General features: G+C 41.0%; 1 protein-coding gene across 8 annotated transcripts in view; it reads left to right on the forward strand.

Annotated features, from left to right (window-relative positions):
* Nucleotides 1-20,161, forward strand: part of CNTN5 (contactin 5) — an 827,378-nt gene that overhangs the window by 799,404 nt on the left and 7,813 nt on the right. For all 8 annotated transcript variants that reach the window (XM_087894620.1, XM_087894619.1, XM_087894622.1 and 5 more), the window contains 4 exons: nucleotides 7,053-7,162; nucleotides 10,146-10,332; nucleotides 11,118-11,227; nucleotides 19,193-19,361. In XM_087894620.1, coding sequence (XP_087750746.1) covers nucleotides 7,053-7,162; nucleotides 10,146-10,332; nucleotides 11,118-11,227; nucleotides 19,193-19,361 — 576 coding nt within the window. The remainder of the gene's footprint in view (nucleotides 1-7,052; nucleotides 7,163-10,145; nucleotides 10,333-11,117; nucleotides 11,228-19,192; nucleotides 19,362-20,161) is intronic.

Genomic DNA, 20,161 nt, shown 5'->3' on the forward strand with positions numbered 1-20,161 from the left:
ATTTCTTTCTGAGTTAAGCTGCAAATCAAACTAGTTATCTCCTAAAAGGAGTGCAAAAAAAGTGCAAAGAAGAGGAACTAAGATGATTAAAGGCCTGGAGACTAAAACTTATGAAGAACAGTTGCAGGATTTGGGTTTGGCTAGTCTAGAGAAAAGAAGGACTAGGGTGGACATGATAGCAGTAGTCCAGTATTTGAGAGGCTGCCACAAAGAGGAGGGGGTCAACTTATTTTCCAAAGCAGAAGAGGGCAGGACAAGAAACAATGGATAGAAATTAATCAAGGAGAGAAACAACATGGAATTAAGGAGAAACTTCCTATCAGTGAGAACAATTAACCAGTGGAAGAACTTGCCTTCAGAAGTTGTGGGTGCTTCATCACTGGAGATTTTTATTTCAAAGAACCCATGATTACGAAATTGGTATGAAACTGACCATTTCTTTTTCTACATTAGAAGTACCACCAATTTCCTTTTTAGCATTTAGAACTAAATGGTAAACTAAATATTCAGTTTTTCCTTTGGTTTTAGACATTCAATACTGCACAGTAAATACAGAACTCCAGATTTTGGCAACTGGAGTATAACTTGAAATATAGAGGCTATAACATATTATAAGTATTAGTTATAAATTATTAGACCTCTTCACTCATAGGGTCCTGCACAGATATTTATTGCTGAAAATTGTTAATATAATATTAATAAAAATATGGTTATTACACTAGCAACAATTATAGGAAAACCTAATTAATCAATCTGTTTCATTTTTAGTGTCAGGCAACTTTCAGCAGTATATGGAATTGCAGGCTATTTCAATATATATTCCAAATCAATATAAATTTTCAGAAGCTTATATTTTATCCTATTCATAGATTAGTAAAAATTACAATTTAGTAAAAGGTGAAAGATTTATACGATCTGAAGAGAAACCAGAGTTATGCTCTGAAACAAAAAAATATTGGATGAAAATACATAATTGGATACAAGAAGTAACAGGCTTCCAGATAGAATACATACCAGAATTGTTTCTTCTAGGAATACTGAAAAGGAAATACGAAAAAAAAACAACCATATATTATTCTACACATGACAACTGCGGCAAGATTGGCCTTCGTGTAATGTTGGAGAAGCTCAAATATACCCTCTGAATATTTAATAATTAAAAAGATATTGGATTGTGCTGAGATGGACAAAATGACACTTGAATTGAAAGGATTGATGGACTCGGATTTTTACATAATATGGAAGAAATGGTATAATTGGATCGAAAATAGAAAAAAAGGAAAATAATAGAATGTAGATTTAGTAAAAATATATAGAGTATAGGTGAATACTAGTGTGATGATATGTAAATGGTCACCGTCATGAACAAGGGTTGAATAATGATAGTTTAATTGTAAAATTTCAATAAGACAAATTTTCAAAAATTACAATTTAGTATCTAATATCAATGAAACTTCAGTAAATACTTGCAACGTGAAAAATACGCATTCATGTATTGAAGAAATATATGCTGTCTCAAAGGTGCTTTATTCAAGAGGCAACTGGAGTTTCTTCATTTTTCCTTGAAGATGTTCCGCTTCTCATCCAAGAACCTTCTTCAGCTTCTTCAGAACTGAAGAAGCTTCTTGGATGAGAAGTGAAACATCTTCAAGGAAAAACGAAGAAAGTCCAGTTGCCTCTTGAAAAAGCACCTTTGGGACAACCATGACCTGGGAGACTGAGAATCTCCATACACAAGAAATATACTGCTTCAATTAAGAAGAGAGAGAGAGAGAGAGAGAGAGATGGAGAGAGAGAGAAAAATGGAGAGAAAATGGAGAAGGGGGAGAGAGAGAGAGAAAGATGGAGAGAGAGAAAGATGGAGATAGAAATGGAGAGATAGATAAAGAGAGAGGAAAATGGAGAGAAAAATGGAGAGAGGGGGGAGAGAGAGAGATGGAGAGAGAGATGGAGAGAGATAAAAAGAGAGGAAAATGGAGAAGGGGAGAGAGAGAGAGAATTTACCTCAATTCTGAACAATACAGTTGTATGCAAAGGAAATTATTTCTACATTTTAGAGACCTGCCACCCATCATTTTGTCTAGGTCACAAATTATTTATCCCACTGCAACCCTCCCTGACAACAAAGTAACTGATTCAGTAATATAAAATCCAATGCAGGCCTTTCACAGTGCATAAAGTTTAAAGGTATAAATAGCAAACTTGGTCTTCCTGCTGCCCAGAAAATCGTAACCTTGGTGGAAAATATTGAAGCACATTATTTCTTTTACTGCATAATATTTTCTTGTTTTCTGCTATGAAAACGGGGGAATTCATTTACTGTATCATGGAAAAGCAAATGATTTACACCACAGAGGTGAAGAGAAGATACCATCCCCTAGGCAAGATGTTCAGTTCAGCGAGAAAGCTTGGATTAAAAAATAAAGACCAGCAATTTTTCTGCATTGAACAACAGTTTTTTTAAAAAAATTAAAATTCATCAGGGGAAGAAACTGCAACCTATTAATTCCTTGTCTATTTCTTTTATCTGTGGTAGGTTGGTTTAAGAGAGGGCAAGTAGCTCCAAATCATTCAATAAACTGCATGTTGAGTGAGAGTTTCAATTTGGGGTCTTCTCAATTCAAGGCTGTCTTCTTCATCGTTACAGTAAAATCCCTTTTTATAACCCTGCAAATCCCTTAATTCAGGGTAACTGGGTGGAATGGAGCATTTTGCAACAAATATATTTTCCTTGCACTCTAGCTGAAAAACATCTACTCCTTCCTAGGATTGAACTCTCAACCTTCTGAGTTGGAGGCAAGGGTCTTCACCACTAGGCTAACACACCACTCTTATTTTTATCCTGACAATAGATTGTCTTTTTGTGTTTGGGCTATTTCTGCAAGGGATTAGAGAAAAACAGTGTGTTAACCATGTGTTTAAAAAAAGAACAACAACACACACAAACATATACACAACCAAAATTTGGCAATTTCCATCAAATTTCAATGGACAAGTTCTCATGGACTATAGAAAATAGGTTTGAAGCAGCTACATGGAGATTGTGCCCTGTTAGTTGCCCATTAGATAAAATCTAGACAGCATACTAAAAAGCAGAGACATCGCCCTGCCAACAAAAGTGTGTATAGTCAAAGCAATGGTTTTCCCAGTTGCAATGTATGGCTGTGAAAGTTGGACCATAAGGAAGGCTGAGCGCCAAAGAATTGAGGCCTTTGAGCTATGGTGCTGGAGAAGACTCCTGCGAGTCCCTTGGACTGCAAGGCGATCAAACCGGTCAGTCCTAGAGAAGATCAACCCTGACTGCTCTTTAGAAGGCCAGATCCTGAAGAGGAAACTCAAATACTTTGGCCACCTAATGAGAAGGAAGAATTCACCGGAGAAGAGCGATGCAGTGAAAGATTGTGGGCAAAAGAAGAAGGGGACGGCAGAGAATGAGATGGCTGGATGGAGTCACTGAAGCAGTCGGCGTGAGCTAAAAATGGACTCCGGAGGATGGTAGAGGACAGGAAGGCCTGGAGGAACATTGTCCATGGGGTCGCGATGGGTCGGACATGACTTTGCAACTAACAACAATAACAAGTTGCCCATTATAAAAGTCAGTCAGTACAGACAGTTCAGTGCTTGATGGGGAAAAAATGGGGGTGGATAATAATCCCAATTTCAATTGTTCCCAGAGTGTTATTGAAAGGCAATCTGTTTCTCCTTTTCCTCTCAAATGTATGCAAATACTTGTACATAGATTAAGGGGGGGGAGGAAAGTCCTCCCTGGTCAAAAAGGAACTTTGTTGAGATAGTATATTTAATTGTATCACGGTTTATTTTTTTAAATTATTTAAACATTGCAGAAAAAGAATCTTGCTGGGGCCATATTATTTTAACTCAATTCATAACCGTATAGTAAAAAGAGGGATTCAATGAATTCAGTCCTTTAAAGTAGTTTGCTCAAAGTTTCGAAGAAGAATTTGACAGCGCCAATGGAAGTTGGTGCTTAAAATACATTGCAAACTGGGCATCTGATGCTTGACTATGGCACAGTTGTTCTGAGGAGCGTTTCCTGATGCATTTCATTGACTCAAGATCAGTTCATCCTAAACTATTACCCTGTTTCCCTGAAAATAAGACATCCCCTGATAATAAGCCCAATCAGGCTTTTGAGCACATGCTCTAAAATAAGCCTCCCCCATGAAAATAAGCCCTCCCCAAAAATATTTAAACGCAGAGCTGGAAATCAGGTAAGACGGCAAGAGGAGCCCCATCTTGCTCCACGCGCCCCAAAATAATAAGACCTCCACAAAAATAAGGCCAAGCACTTATTTCGGGGTTCAAAAAAATATAAGACAGGGTCTTATTTTCGGGGAAATACAGTAGTTGATGTGGATGAAGCAAATGGCATTGAAAGGGATTGTTCCAGGACATTGACACACTGCAAAATGTGGCTTTGTTTAATAATTGCTCTTAATTAAGCTATGGCTGAGAAGATAGCTGAAGACCCCTTGCATCCTGGACATAAACTGCTTGAACTCCTTCCTTCAGGATAGCACAGTAAGGCATTTGTGATGCCAAGACAACTAGACACAAAGACAATTTTTTCCCTTGTGCCATCATTCTGTTGAACACCTAACTCTCGCAGTTCTGTTAATGCGCATGTATATTATTAGCCCATAGAGTGTGGCTGTAATATTATTATTTATCCTTTTTATTATCTTCTTTATTTCCCCATTTATTGGTATTATTATTATTAATCTTCCCTCTGTTGCTTTACACATACATGGAGTGCTTCTGTAGCGGAGACAAATTCCTTGTGTGTCTAATCACACATGACCAAATAAAGTATTCAATTCAATTCACATACCATTATTTTCTAACAAGTTATATGCAAATTACTTAAGTGAACTTGAGTTTCCCCGTACAGAAATAATGTTCTGATTTATCTTTTGGAGTCTTTTGTGTAAAATAAGTCCCTAACTGAGAACAATTGGTCATTATTTAAATGGAGATATACAACCAATGAAAGGGCTTTCTTTCTTGAGAACCCTTACTTCCTCTTATTGAAAGTTTGCAGGATGGACCATCTAGATTTAATGTTCTATTTTACTCTTGATACAGCAAAGTTTCTAACATTTCAGTCTGGAGAATACAGGTAATCCTTGTTTAGTGACTGCCTCATTTACTTACAATGGGGATGAAAAGTAACTGTGCCCGATCTTGCCAAGTATAGCCTTCACGCATCTGTAAAAGAAAGCTGAAGATCAATTAAAGATTCTGAGGCCGTAGCTTTCTCAAAAATCCTGTTTATTGGGTACATCATATTGGTACGGTCAAATGTGAAACCAACACTGAATAACTCTCGTACTTTGGTATAATTAAAGAATAGATACTGGCCACCCCCTTGTGTCACAGGTCACATTAGCCAACCAAGCAGGTGATGAACTTCTCAGCACTCCTTCCTGCTGTTGCTAGGGCACCTTCAGTTGACCTTGGTTCTCATGAGCCTTATCGCTGTTTTGTCTGGCACATTGGAGGAAAACATTCTACATTCCATAAGTCCTCTCCTCCCCACCCCCATGAGCATGGCAACTAAGAAACGAAGCAAGGAAAATATGGCTTCAGCTAGAGTCATTTCAGGAGTTGACAGATCATTTTGCTGACTGAATCGCTAGTCCCAATTTTGGTTGCTAAATGAGGACTACTTGTAATGTGATTTTGATTTGCCACTAATAATTGATCACTCTGAATTACCTAGTGTTATAATTATATATAGTTGGATTGTTCTTTGCTGTTGCAGAATTTATATTTAAATTTTTATCAAAGGCTTTCTCTTTACATTTTTTAAAAAATTCAGCAATTGTATTTTGTTTTATTTCTTTCATACAGTAAAACACTACTTACCTCATCTCAAGATCAAGGAGAATATCTTAACTTTGCGCTCCTCCAGGACTAGTATTTTCAAATTTTATATCATTTCTCCACCAGCATTCAGTCAGAATGCTGGCTTGAAGATCCTCTTTCACAAAATTTAGATTCTTCTGTAGTTTTGTGTTGGATGGTTCTCACAATAAAAACTGTAAACAGAGCGAAATAGTGAAGTCTGCAGAATGGATGGAAAGACAAGCAGTATTTTCTGCCTACACTCTTCCCAATATAACAATAGAATGTTAATACAGCCTTTGGTTGTTATTTCTTTTTGTGATTACATTAATGTATTTTATTGCAAGCTGCTGCAAACACTTTTTTGCAGAAATGTGGGATATAAACATTGCTTTGCTTCTATCTCAAGAGCCTTGGTGGCGCAGTGGTTAGAATGCAGTATTGCAGGCTAACTCACTGCTCAGTCCAGGAGTTTGATTCTCAACTCAGTTTAATTTAATTTAATTTAATTTAATTTAATTTAATTTCCAATTTATATACCGCCCTTCTCCCTGAGGACTCAGGGCGGTGTACAGCCAAGATAAAAAACATAGAATACAAATATTAAAAAACATTTAAAAATATATATAAATTTTGGCCCGGTTCGGTTCAAGGTTGATTCAGCTTTCCATCCTTCCGAGATGGGTAAAATGAGGACCCAGATTGTTGGGGGCAATATGCTGACTCTATAAACTTCTTAGAGAGGGCTGTAAAGCACTATGAAGTGGTATATAAGTCTAAGTGCAATTGGTATTGCAACACAACAATAAGTTTAAAGCAGTTAGTCCCCTTGAACAATTTGAACAAAGCAGTTAAAAGACGAACAGTGGTATTATTGCAACAACAATAAGTGTTGCAACCATATTGTGCCCACCATAATGTTGCTAGCTTTCCAAGAAATATGCACATGCATAAAAGGAGATTACTAGCATTAGAATTCCAGATAGGTGAATAGTATGAAGATGATGAAATATAATGTAAAAAAAAACCCAGTTGGGTTTTAGATGATTGCTTCTCTCTTGCTCAGGACAGCTAGGAGGTTTTATCCTTACCAATAATAGAGATGATTGGGAAGAGTAAATTTACTTTTCTAGATGCAAACTGCTTTAACCAAACATTATCATTTTGATTCTTCTTTACTGCAGAACCGAGTGCTGCTCCTACTGATGTCAAGGCTACAGGACTGTCTGTATCAGAGATTCTTGTTGCGTGGAGTCACAACAAGGACAGCCTAGGAAGACCTCAGGGGTTTGAGGTATTAATATAAAATATAATCTGGGTTGTCTGAATAGTGGGAGGGTCCTTTTCTCCCTGATCTGCTAAAAGCATTGTTTGAAATCGAGATTTAAATCTTTAGAATATGTTGGTAGCAAAGAAGATCAAGTATTTCACTCAGGATTGGATTCCCCATTATGCTAAGCAAGGCATTAAATCCCTAGACTGTTAGGTATAATTTTCACATCTCCTAATCCATCTCATGCAAGCATATTATCAGCAAGGTGGGTTTTTTTTTTCCCTGTGGGTTTTTTCCAAACTTTTTTTGCTCTCCATCAACCTGTGGCACGTGTGCCATAGGTTCACCATCACGGTTATAGAACCACTTGAAAATTAGAGGTATCCACAAGAGGGGCAAAAAAGCCCCTGCAACTGCACAGTCAAACCCTCCATTTTTGAAGTGTGCTGCACATGTGCTCCATGTAAAGAATGGAGCATCATAGCCACTTCTTGCCGTTTTTCATCCCCTCCGGCAGCTACCCAACTTGACTTTTTTTTATTTGAGCTGAGCTCTCAATGTCAGCTTCTATGTAGTTTCCTTGGCCACATTACTGGAATGGTTTCCATTACCCTCTTCTCGATAATTTAAATATCCAACAAAGACTAGTCTAGGAGTGGTGTAGGTAGAGACATAGATAATTTAATGACAGTGGTATTGAATGCATAGGATAGGGGTAATTTTAGACTCGCACTAAAATAAGAATGTTTCTTGTTGCTCTATACAGACATGGAGACGAACCCTGCATAAGATCTAGTACAAAGAGCGTAGCTGCCCTGAATGAATTGCAAAGGAGCTGTTCTGTATTCATACGTTGCAGGCCTATAATCCCAAGTGTAGGAGAAGCTCAGAAAAGGCACACTGACAGCCAGAGTTGTAAACATCAAAAACTATTTCGGCCTTGTGTGGAAAGGAAGAGAAGGTATTCCAGAGAGAGGGGTTTTTTTCCCCCTGAATTACACTCAACAGAAACCAGTTCCTCTCAGAGTAACACAAATCAAAACCCTTCTCTCTGTCCCTCAGCGATCCTGGTTCTGTATGATTAGACCATTGCAATGTTTCCTCAGGTGTTCTGTCATCTCCAATTCATTATTTGGATGAAGAGTTTCCTCTTCTGTGCACTATGGCTGACAGAGAAGGAAATATTGTTTCTGTCATTTCCTCACTGAATTCAGTCAAAGAGGGCTAAGGATGAATAGCTGATTTCTTTGAAGACCTACCCGTGTGAGCTACCCTTGAGACTTCGAATTTGCTTTGGAATTCCTGACTGCACTCATTCTGGTTCTCCCCTATTTACTGCCTATCTACTGTATGCAGGAGGCACCAGCAAAAGCATGATAAATGACAGGAATAGCAGAACACAGAAGGCAATCTGGAGAAGAAGAGTAGGGATGAGGTAGTGCTTAGAATGGTGAGCTAAAAAAAATTGCAGTTTTGTGTCACCACGCAATTTACTTGGCAGTCTAGGATTAACTATTTTCTAGCTAAATAGGGAGCAAGCCCCACATCCACTAGCACTGACCAGGTTACGTAGTTGGGTAGGGTGGGATGTAGTCTGGGGTCCCAAGGGGAGGGGCTGCTTCTCAGAAGTAAAGAGGCAGCAGAGCTTAGAAAGTTTGGTAGGCAGAAGAGGATCAAGATGGCCCCTCCCGGAAGTTCATATAGATAGGCAGGAAGTTAGATATAGATAGAAGATAATAGATAATAGATAATAGATAATAGATAATAAATAGATCATGGGGCTACCCTTGAAAAGTGTTCGGAGACTACAGTTGGTCCAGAACGCAGCCACGCAAGCTGTGGTGGGTTTACCTAGGTACAACACATTACACCAATTCTCCGCGAGCTGCACTGGCTCCCTATTGTTCTCCAGTCACAATTCAAGGTGTTGGTTATTACCTTTAAAGCCCTACATGGCTCAGGGCCAGGTTATCTTCGAGACCACCTTCTACCGCATAGCTCCCAGCGACCAGTAAGATCCCACAGAGTTGGTCTCCTCCGGGTCCCGTCAGCTAAACAATGCCGGCTGGCAGGCCCGCGGGGGAGGGCCTTCTCTGTGGCTGCCCCAGCTCTCTGGAACCAGTTGCCTCCTGAGGTCTGGACCATCCCCACCCTATTGGCCTTCCGGAAAGCGGTGAAGACCTGGCTTTCTGGCAGGCCTGGGGCTGTTGATCTCGCTTTGCGATCTGACGAGATCCGGCCATGAATGGTGTGAATGGGTTTTAATGTTTTTAATGTTTTTAATTTTTAAGTGTTTTTATAGTGATTTTTTGAGTATTGTGAGCCGCCCTGGGTCTTCGGAGAGGGGCGGCATATAAATTGAATGAATGAATAAATAAATAAATAAATAAATAAATAAATAAATAAATAAATAAATAAATAAATAAATAAATAAATAATAGATAGAAGATAGATAGATAGATAGATAGATAGATAGATAGATAGATAGATAGATAGATAGATGATAGATAGATAGATAGATAGATGAGAATGAGAATGAGAATGAGAATGAGAATGAGAATGAGAATGAGAATGAGAATGAGAATGAGAAAAATCCTGTGGTCTGCAATTTTTCCTCTGGAAATCCATTACTGGTGTGAATGGTGTAGGAGTAGGAATGAATTTCCAGAGGAAAACAGAGCAGACTACAGCAATCAGGAGCACTACTCAGGTGACCCTGAAGACACAGATAAACCTTCAAGTGCTTCAATGACCTGCTAAAAGGATGCAAATGTCCAGCTGTCTGCAAGGAATATAAATCCTTCCACCCCCCGCTATCCTGTCAGAGCTAAAGAAGCTTCTTGGATGAGAAGCGAAATGTCTTCAAAGAAAAAAAAACAAGAAAGTCCAGTTGCCTCCTGAAAAAGGCACCTTTGGGATAGACTATGAATAGTAAGAGTAACCCTAAGTGCGAAGGAGCGTTTTACAAATGATCTCTACTCAACCCATTGTCTTTCATTGGCAGGTTGGCTACTGGAAAGATATGGAACAAGAAGAAGCGGCAGAGAAGGCCAGGTCAGAAGGGAATGAGTCCTCTGTCATTCTCACAGGGCTAGAAGGCTACACCCTGTACCACCTGAGAGTGAAGGCATACAACTCGGCAGGCTATGGACCACCAAGCAACATTGTCCATGTGGCCACTAAGAAATCTCGTAGGCTACCAATCTTTGCCTTCCAATTCTCCTTTTTCTCTCTTTGCTTTAGCTACATACTAAATAACGAGAGCAAGAAAACAACTCTTGGCTTGTTGTTAGCATAATCCATAATCCCATTTCAAAGGACATGAATTCCCAAAAAAAAAAAAGAGAGAGAGAAAGTATAGTTATTATTGTTATTTGTGCGCGACAAAGAATTATCTTTCTGGAAAACAAAGCTACCGTATTTTTTGGAGTATAAGACACACTTTTTCCCCCCTAAAAGAGAGTGAAAATTTGGATGCATCTTATACACTGAATGTAGCCCTGCCCACCTGCTGGCCCCCACTCTTTGGCCTCTGCCTCCCAGCAATTTACCTCCTTGCAGCAAGCAGCAAACAGCCCATTTCAGCTTCAGCCTGATTAGCACAAGCAGCTGATTGTTGGTTGGATCGGCCTCTTGACCCTCAGCTGTTTCAGGCTGCAGGGATTGCCATTTCCTATTGCCACACAGGCCTCCGCTGTTTGCTGCAAGGAGGCAAATTGCTGGGAGTCAGATTTTTTTTTTCTTGTTTTCCTCCCCAAAAAAGGTAGGTGCGTCTTATAGTCTGAGCGTCTTATAGTCCAAAAAATACGGTAATTTTTTTTTAATCTGCAACAGCAAAAGGAAATGTAACGATTCATCAGTAGCTATTAAGTTTAGGGCAAGCGGTTAAATTTTCTCCTTGCCTTCCCCCACCCTGCAGCTTTTGGGAAAAAAAATTCAAAATCCTCTAACATTTTGTTTTTCAATTTTTTTTCAGCACCTAGTCAAGCACCAAACATTATGTGGGTTCAAGATGGTGCCCATGTTTCCCTTGGATGGGAGCCTGTAAAACCTTTAGCTAATGAGTCAGACGTCATGGGATACAAGGTCAGTTTTTCCCAGATTAACTAATTTATCTTCCTCTCTGGTTTTCCTTCATCCTTTTCTTTTGTTTCTGCGATAATGATAAATATGCAGTAATGCTTAACACTCACTGCAGCACCACCAACACTATTTCACATTCTTCACAAAACTCCAGTTGCAAGAATGAATTCCCAGAAAACTACTGGCATTGCAATAGATGGGAATGGTCATGGGGACAAGGGGATAGAGACAAGCTAAGAGAATGTGCGGCACGGTGGCCTAGGGATTAAGATTCTGGATTTGTTGACCTGAAGGATTGGCATTTCAAGACTCAAGAATGGGATGAGCTCCCATACTTGCCCCAGCTCTTGCCAACCTAGCTGTTCGAAATCATGTGCATGCAAGTAGATAAATAGGTACCACTTCTGTGGGAAGGTAACTGTCAACTCGCAAAGCATTTCTAGTCTGCTCTCGAGTTGCCATGGGCTGAAAGTGGGGAGAACTGACGGAGCAGTTCAAGAGCCATGTGCAAAAGCACATTCTATGCATACCTTCCTCCAAGGTTGGATCTCAGATTACCAGAGCCGGCTTGTGAGGTGTGTTTTTTTACAGCCTGCGAAAGTGCCTCATTGGAGAATGTGATTTATGACACAGCCTGAGAGGAGGGGGGAAAATAGGGTCAGAGTTGAGCTGTAAATTACGTGCAACAGAGTTGACTACACTTGGGAAGTTGCTGACATTTTGCTCCTAATAAATAATTGGATTTCTTTTGAAACTTGGCTTGAGGCTCATGAGTTAATTAGGGCATCTGTCATAACTCTGACAGCAATAGCATTCTGTACACCTCAACATATAGCTGTGCCAATCATGTGACCATGGAAACGCTGGCTCCCTCAGTTAGGAAATAGAGATGAGCACTGCAGAGGTGGGATTCACTTACTTTCCCTACCAGTTTGCAAATGGGAGAACACGTGTGTGCATGATCGCTTTACTCACACACACCACCGCTGCACATGTGCATGGCAGGGGTGGGTTCTACTTACCTTTACCACCGGTTTGCAATGGGATCGCGTGCACACTCTCACTTCACTCGCATGTGCATCTTGCTTCTGCACATGCACAGAACGCTGATGATGACATCTGGGGCAGTGGGCGGGGCCTCCCGCCAGTTTTACTACCAGTTCTTGTGAACCAGTCTGAACCAGGGGCAACACACCACTGGCGCATGGCCTTCTGCGCTTGTGCAGTAGTTGCACATTATGTCCGGGTGGGCAGAGCTTCTCGCAATTGCGCTACGTTTCGTGCGATCTGGAGAGAACCAGCTAAATCCCACCCCTGGAGCGCTGCCCTTTAGATGTGACTGGACATTTAAACAAGGGAAATCTTTACCTTTTATATATATATATATGAATGACTTTGAAGGCCAGCCGTGGAAAAACTCTAAAAGGATACTTCCAAATTGATTCTGAATGGAAAACAAATGTCAGTGTTGTGAACAAAGTCTAGTATTAACATTTTGTGATCAGGAAATATATGTTTTTGTGATTCTGATTTAGAGTCTCTAAACTTTTGGGACTAGTGGGTAGCTTTAGAATTTTGAAAGCATCTCACAAGAACTCCCATAAAATTGTTCCAATCAGCAGAGGTGGCCAGTCAAAAAAACTTCCACTTTATCAAAACATGTTTCCTAGCAGCCTCTTTGGCCACACTAAATGTTATCTATCTCCTCAACTTACTGCTGTTTTATTTCTGGGCAAGTTCTGGAGCAACCTTCTGTTTTTATTTTCACTGAATATCTCACCAGGTTTAGTGGGACTTTGCTGGGAAGCATTCTTGGAAATAAGCACGAGGCTCTAGCTAGTGCTGTTTCACTCCTTTTTCCTTCCACCTCTTTTTTTTTAATTGAATACATCTAAATTAGATGAGACAAGAGTTCCAGGATAGTGAAAGGCACCACATTGAAGATCTTCCTTTGTCCGTTTCTGTGTCCTTCCCCACTGTCTGCCTAGTTTTATTGACAACTATCAGTTAGGCCAGAGCAGGGGTGAAATCCAGCAGGTTCTGACAGGTTCTGGAGAACCGGTAGTGGAAATTTTGAGTAGTTCAGAAAACCGGCAAATACCACCTCTGGCTGGCCTCAGAGTGGAGTGGGAATGGAGATTTTGCAGTATCCTTCCCCTGCCACGCCCACCAAGCCACACCATGCCCACCAAGCCATGCCCACGGAACCGGTAGTAAAAAAAATTGGCTTTCACCGCTGGGGCAGAGTCTCCTTTATGATATACCCTGACGTCTAAGAAAAATATCAAATCTTAATTTTAATCAAGAGTTTAATACTGGATTTTTGTTCAGTGATTACTAACAAAGATACATGTCAATCAAATCAATGAGCCTTGGTAGTACAGTGGTCTAAAGCACCCTGTTATTAAGAACAGCTGCCTGCAATTACTGCAGGTTCGAATCTCGCCAGGCTCAAGGTTGACTCAGCCTTCCATCCTTTCTAAGGTAGGTAAATTGAGGACCCAGTTGTGGGGGCAATAAGCTGACTTTGTATAAATATACAAAAGAATGAAGGCTATTGCTTAGTGCATTGTAAGCCGCCCTGAGTCTCCGGAGAAGGGCGGCATATAAATCAAATTTAAAAAAATATATATGAAAATGGATTCCCCCCCCCATTGGTTTACTCAGGATATTTTCATTTAAAACCTATTGCAAAACCCATATTTTGGCAACTTCAATCTACATGCATCAAAACTTTGATTTCTATTAAGAGAACATGGGGATTCAATCCTATTCCCTACTCTTTCTTCCCTTGAACAACTCATGTTCATCAATGTCTCAGTGTCTAACTAATCCTATCCTCCCAATGCAGACAATTTTCATTGAAACACAGATTTCAAACAAAGCAGCAACTTTTACTTGAAGGAGAGACTAAAACTGAGTGAAATGTGTGACTATATTTTGCATAGACTGATCCTCAACCAGGGACTATAAACAGGGCAATATGTGCTGCTTGATGCTGTTAACACTACCCCATCTGGCTATTAATTGGAGCAGACTGCAGCAAAAGCCATACCAACACTTCAATTTGACAATATTTGCAGTAGGATTTAAGGAAATGCAGAAGCACGGGATGCCATTAAAATTAATATTTTTTTTATAGAGCAGAAGTGCAAACATAGAGATTTGTTATGATTGTGTTGGGGATATCCAGCAATCTGTGCTCAAAACATCTGTTCATCTTTTTTTTAAAAAAAATGGGTCTTTTGCAAGATTTCAAATTTCTTGGATTGCTGTAAATAATTATTGGCCCACATTAAAAATATTATATATATATATTCAGACTTATTGATTGATTTATCCCTTTATTTTCTGACACTTAAAATATACGGGGAGGGGAAAGCATTTGTTTTTCTTTCTGGGATCATTGTTTTTCTTTAATCTCTAAGGCAGAAGACGCATAGTGGTGATAGGGTGATTAAGCCAGGGGTGGGCTGCTGGGGGTTCGCAGGGGTTCAGGAGAACCTCTAGCTAAGATTCTGTGCAGTTCGGAGACACCCCAAATCCCACTCTTGGCTGGCCCCACCCATCCCACCCCAGGAGTCCCCATGCGGCCCATTTTGGATGCAGGTAAGTGCAGGGCACGTGCAGAGGCTCGGGGAGGGTGAAAAATGGGCCTACCGGAAGTGTAGGGAGGCCGGAAACGGCCTCCAGAGGGCCTCCGGATTCCTCCCAGAGGCTCGAGGAAAGCCTCCAGAGCCCGGGGTGAACAAAATGTCCCCCACCATGGTGCAGGAGGCTGACTAGGCCATACCCACCATGGCCACACTCACCCAACAACTGGGCAGAGAACCCCTTCCTAAAATTTTTGAAGCCCATCCCTGGATTAAGCTAAAAACCAGTTTGTTTGTTTGTTTGTTTGTTTGCTTTGCTTCAGAGTCCGAGATGGGTTAAGCCTACCACAGGTGGCACACGAAGCCATATTTGTGGGCATGCAAGCATTGCCCTAGCTCAGCTCCAGCAGGCATGTGCGTGCTGGCCAGCTGATTTTCAGGCCTTCCTGGCCCACCGGAAGTCAGGAAATATGCTGTTTCTGGACTCCGGAGGGCCTCCAGTGGGGTGGGGAGGGCCGTTTTTGCCCTTCCCAGGCTCCAAAAAAGCCTGGGGACAGCGAAAAATGGGCCTACTGGGCCCACCATGCCATCATGTGCCAAAAGTGGGGGGACATGTAGGGAGGGGTTGCGCACACATGCACGGGGGCAGGGCACATTGAATTATGGGTGTGGGCATGCGCATGTGCAACTCCCCCCCCCCGGGCTCCCCCGGCTTTTGGCACGCAACTGCAAAAAGATTAGCCATCACTGGGTTAAGCAATATTGAAGGGAGAAGCCCTTTAGAAACCACACATATCTGTTTGGCTTTTTAATTTGCTTTTTTAAAAACCTGGAAAATTGTGCCACTGAATGGTAGTGGTGCAAGTAGGTGAGGTATATGAAATCATTAAAATGAGAAAAAGGTGCCAATCCTTCTATTGAAGAATTACAGTGCATTCTTATTAGAATTTATTATAAGTTATATATTTGATTATGTATCTTCTCCTGAGTTTCCCTTTTTTATTCCATTTTGTCTCTTGCCCTTTCTTATTTAACATCTGTTATTTCAATAATGTTCAATAGAGGGCAGATACTATATTCATCAGCACATTCATTTTCCAAATTAAATGGGACATATATAGGATGTTTCACACATACTCCTTGCACCCATCCCAAATTGTTGTCTTTAGAACAGTGTTTTTTAAACCTGACAGTTTTAAGATGCGTGGATTTCAATTCTCAGAATTCTGCATGCTGGTTGGAGAATTCTGGGAGTTGAAGTCTCGCATCTCAAAGTTGCCAAGTTCAAAAAACACTGCTGTAGACATTTTCAAATCCATAACAACCGTATGTTTCAAAACCTGAGTTCTGATTTATCAGAAAGCATGAAAGCAAAAATTGACATTCCCTCCCCTTTTCTTTTTTGACAAAGAGAATAGTGCATGGGGGGATGGAATTTTATTTCTTTTTCTGTTGGCTTTGCTTTTATCTCTCAGCAACTAGGCTCAAAGAAACACTACAGCAATTACTGCTGCAGCCAAACCAAGCTAAGGAATAAAAATAATCCTAATAACAAATCCAGTTCTAATCCTCTTTATAAATTCCATAATTACTGGGTTATTTTTTTTTAAATGTGCAGCTTCATGTCCATATTTTACTTTTGCTTTCAAGACTTTCTGCTTAGTCCTACAGTGTAAACTACAACCACAGCCAAAATGGAAAGTGTCTGGTTTCAAAACAGCAGAGTAGAGTAGAGTAGAGTAGAGTAGAGTAGAGTAGAGTAGAGTAGAGTAGAGTAGAGTAGAGTAGAGTAGAATAGAATAGAATAGAATAGAATAGAATAGAATAGAATAGAATAGAATAGAATAGAATAGAAGTTGGAAGGGACCTTGGAGGTCTTCTAGTCCAACCCCCTGCTCAGGCAGGAAACCCTATACCATTTCAGACAAATGGTTGTCCAGTCTCTTCTTAAAAACTTCCAGTGTTGGAGCATTCACAACTTCTGGAGGCAAGTTGTTTCACTGGTTAATTGTCTTCACTATCAGGAAATTTCTCCTTCATTCTAGATTGCTTCTCTCCTTGATTAGTTTCCACCCATTGTTTCTTGTCCTGCCCTCAGTTGCTTTGGAGAATAGCTTGACTCCCTCTTCTTTGTGGCAACCTCTGAGATATCGGAACACTGCTATCATGTCTCCTCTAGTCCTCCTCTAGACATACCAATTCCAGCAACTGTTCTTTATTTGTTTTAGCCTCCAGTCCCCTTTGTTGCTCTTCTCTGCACTCTTTCTAGAGTCTCACCACATCGTGGTGACCAAAACTGGATGCAGTATTCCAAATGTGGCCTTACCAAGGCATTGTAAAGTGGTATTAACACTTCACGTGATCTTGATTCTTTCCCTCTGTTAATGCAGCCTAGAACTGGGTTGGCTTTTTTGGCAGCTGCTGCACACTGCTGGCTCATATTTAAGCGATTGTCCACTAGGGTTCCAAAATCTCTCCCACCTATACTATATCTGTGCATTTGGTTTTTCTTGCCTAAATGTAAGCAAATGGAAATTGTTTGGTTTCAAAACATGATACTCTTCATGGGTTCAGAAGTTTATTGGCTGGATGCTCTTTGGCCTCTTCTTTTGAGCTGCAGAATCTGACCGATTTATGGTGTTCTCTGCCCATTTTCAACATCTTGAGACCAGTAGAAATAAAGACAATCAAAGATGGGCATCAAACTAATTTCGGTGGGATTTGGAGGTGGAAGGTGGAGTGAAAACTGCACTGTATGAGAATGCTTACAGTGAGTTAGATAAGAATGATGATTAATGATCAAGCACTATGTCTATATTGGTGTTTCGTTTGTAATTTTCGACTCAAATCTGAGAATTTCCAGAGTGCAGACTTATACAGTTCCTTTAGCATCCTGTTCAGTATTACATGCTACCAACTAGGTTTCATCTTAGTTACTGTAAATTAGTTTTAGCATTGGCAGAAATATGATAACATTCATGCTTGTGCCCGAAAAGAAAGGAATAAATCAGCCTACAACATTCTCCAACTTTCCTAACCTTAGTTTAAACATGATGACCCGGCCTGAATAACACACTAAAATATACATTAGTGGCCCAAATTGTGGAAACCTATTGCAACTTTAAATATAGCTTATACATCTAATAGAATCCATCCTGTTGTGGCTTATTTAGCAAACTATGGTTCTCAATAGGCCAATATGTGTAAACTTATTAATTTTATGACAGGATGAATAGACAATAATATAGCAATACAAGATAAGCCAAACTGGTACAACAAATGCTTTGCTGCTTTGTGTGTGTGTGTGGATGGAAACTAATAATGAGAAAATCAACCTAGAACTAAGGAGAAATTTCCTGACAGAACAATTAATCAGTGGAAAAACTTGTCTCCAGAAGTTGTAGGTCCGTGATGGTGAACCTATCCCATGCGTGCCAAAGGTGACACACGGACCCATATCTGTGGGCATGTGAGCATTGCCCTAGCTCAGCTCCAGTGCACATGCATGTGTCAACCAGCTGATTTTTGGGTCTTCTGGGCCCACCGGAAGTTGGGAAATGGGCTGTTTCCAGCCTCCAGAAGCTGGAAACGGCCCATTTCCCAACTTCCGGTGGGCCCGTAAGGCCCGTTTTTCACCCTCCCCAGACTCCAGAGGCTTTCTAGGAGCCCAGGGAGTGTGAAAAATGGGCCTTCCAGGCCCATTGGAAGTTAGGAAACGGGCTGTTTCCGACCTCTGGAGGGCCTCTGGTGGGGTGGGGAAGGCCGTTTTCTCCCTTCCCAGGCTCCTAGAAAGCCTCTGAAGCCTGGGGAGGGAGGAAAACGGGCCTACCAGGCCCACTGTGCCATCACATGCCAAAAGGGGGGGTATAGGGGGGTTGCATGCGCATGTGTGGAGCACATTGAATTATGGGTGTAGGCACGCGTGTGCACAACCCCCCCCCATGCTCCCCCAATTTTGGCACGCGATGGCAAAAAGGTTAGCCATCACTGTTGTAGGTGTTCCAACACTGGAAGTTTTTAAGAAGCAATTGGACAACCACTTGTCTGGAATGCTATAGGGTTTTCCTGCCTGAGCTGGGGTTGGACTAGGGGGGTTGGACTAGGGGGGTTCCTGCCTGAGCTGGGGGTTGGACTCCAAGGTCCCTTCCAATTTTGTTACTCTGTTATTGGTGTATATTGTATATTGTTTCCCTGAAGTTGTCCCTTCCAGCTCTGTTACTCTGTTATAGAACTTGTATGAAGTCACTAAAAGAGACCCTTCATTAGTCAAATAAATCCTAAATTACTTAGTATTTATTCTGTTGCTGTTTTTCTGAATTTGAATTAGATACTGATTGAATACTAGAGTTCTACAATTCTCCCTGTTCTCCAACAGGTCTTGTTTAGGCAAGAAGGACACAGCAATAGCCAAGTAATTGAAACACAGAAAACATCTGCAGTGGTGCTTCTCCCTGACGTGGGTGTCTATATCATTGAAGTCTGTGCAGTGAGTGAAGGAGGAGATGGTACCCCAAGCAGCCAAATCAGGATACCATCTTTTTCAGGTAAGGCAATTATCACAATTAGGCTCTCAGTATTTACATTCTTAAAAGGAATGCAGTGGCTCAGTGGCTAAGACGCTAAGCTTGTCGATTGAAAGGTCGGCAGTTCAGTGGTTCGAATCCCTAGTGCCGCATAATGGGGTGAGCTCCCGTTACTTGTCCCAGCTTCTGCCAACTTAGCAGTTCGAAAGCATGTAAAAAATGCAAGTAGAAAAATAGGGACCACCTCTGGTGGGAAGGTTACAGCGTTCCATGTGCCTTTGGCATTTAGTCATGCCAGCCACATGACCATGGAGCAGGGGTGAAATGCTCCCGGTTCGGACCGGCTCGGGCAAGTAGGTGGCAATGGCAGCGGGCAGTTTGGAGAACCGGTAGCAAAAATCCCTGCCCCCGCCCCCCATGCCCAGCTGAGCCAGGCGATAATCAGAGGCTTTTTTTCTTTTAAATGCCTCTGACGAGTCAAGTTCTGATGATCCAAGATCTGATGATCCAAGCTCTTTAAAGATCCAAGCTTTTTAAAAAACCCTCTGCCGATCAGGCAACTCAGCTGGGATCGTCAGAGACTTTTGAAAGCATTTTTTTACATGGTTTTACATGTAAAAAATGGTTTTAAAAGAAAAAAAAATTGGCCACGCCCACCCAGTCACATTAACCCCCCCCACACACACACACACACTAAGCCATGCCCACAGAACCAGTAGTAACAAATTTTAGATTTCACCACTTAACTTACTTAACCACAGAAACGTTGGGCTCCATTGTGGTCCTAAATTGAGGACTACCTGTATCTTTGTTTCAAGTTC

This window comes from Pantherophis guttatus, chromosome 5 (genome assembly GCF_059756535.1).
Source record: "Pantherophis guttatus breed Tessera chromosome 5, ASM5975653v1, whole genome shotgun sequence".
Classification (NCBI taxonomy): domain Eukaryota; kingdom Metazoa; phylum Chordata; class Lepidosauria; order Squamata; family Colubridae; genus Pantherophis; species Pantherophis guttatus.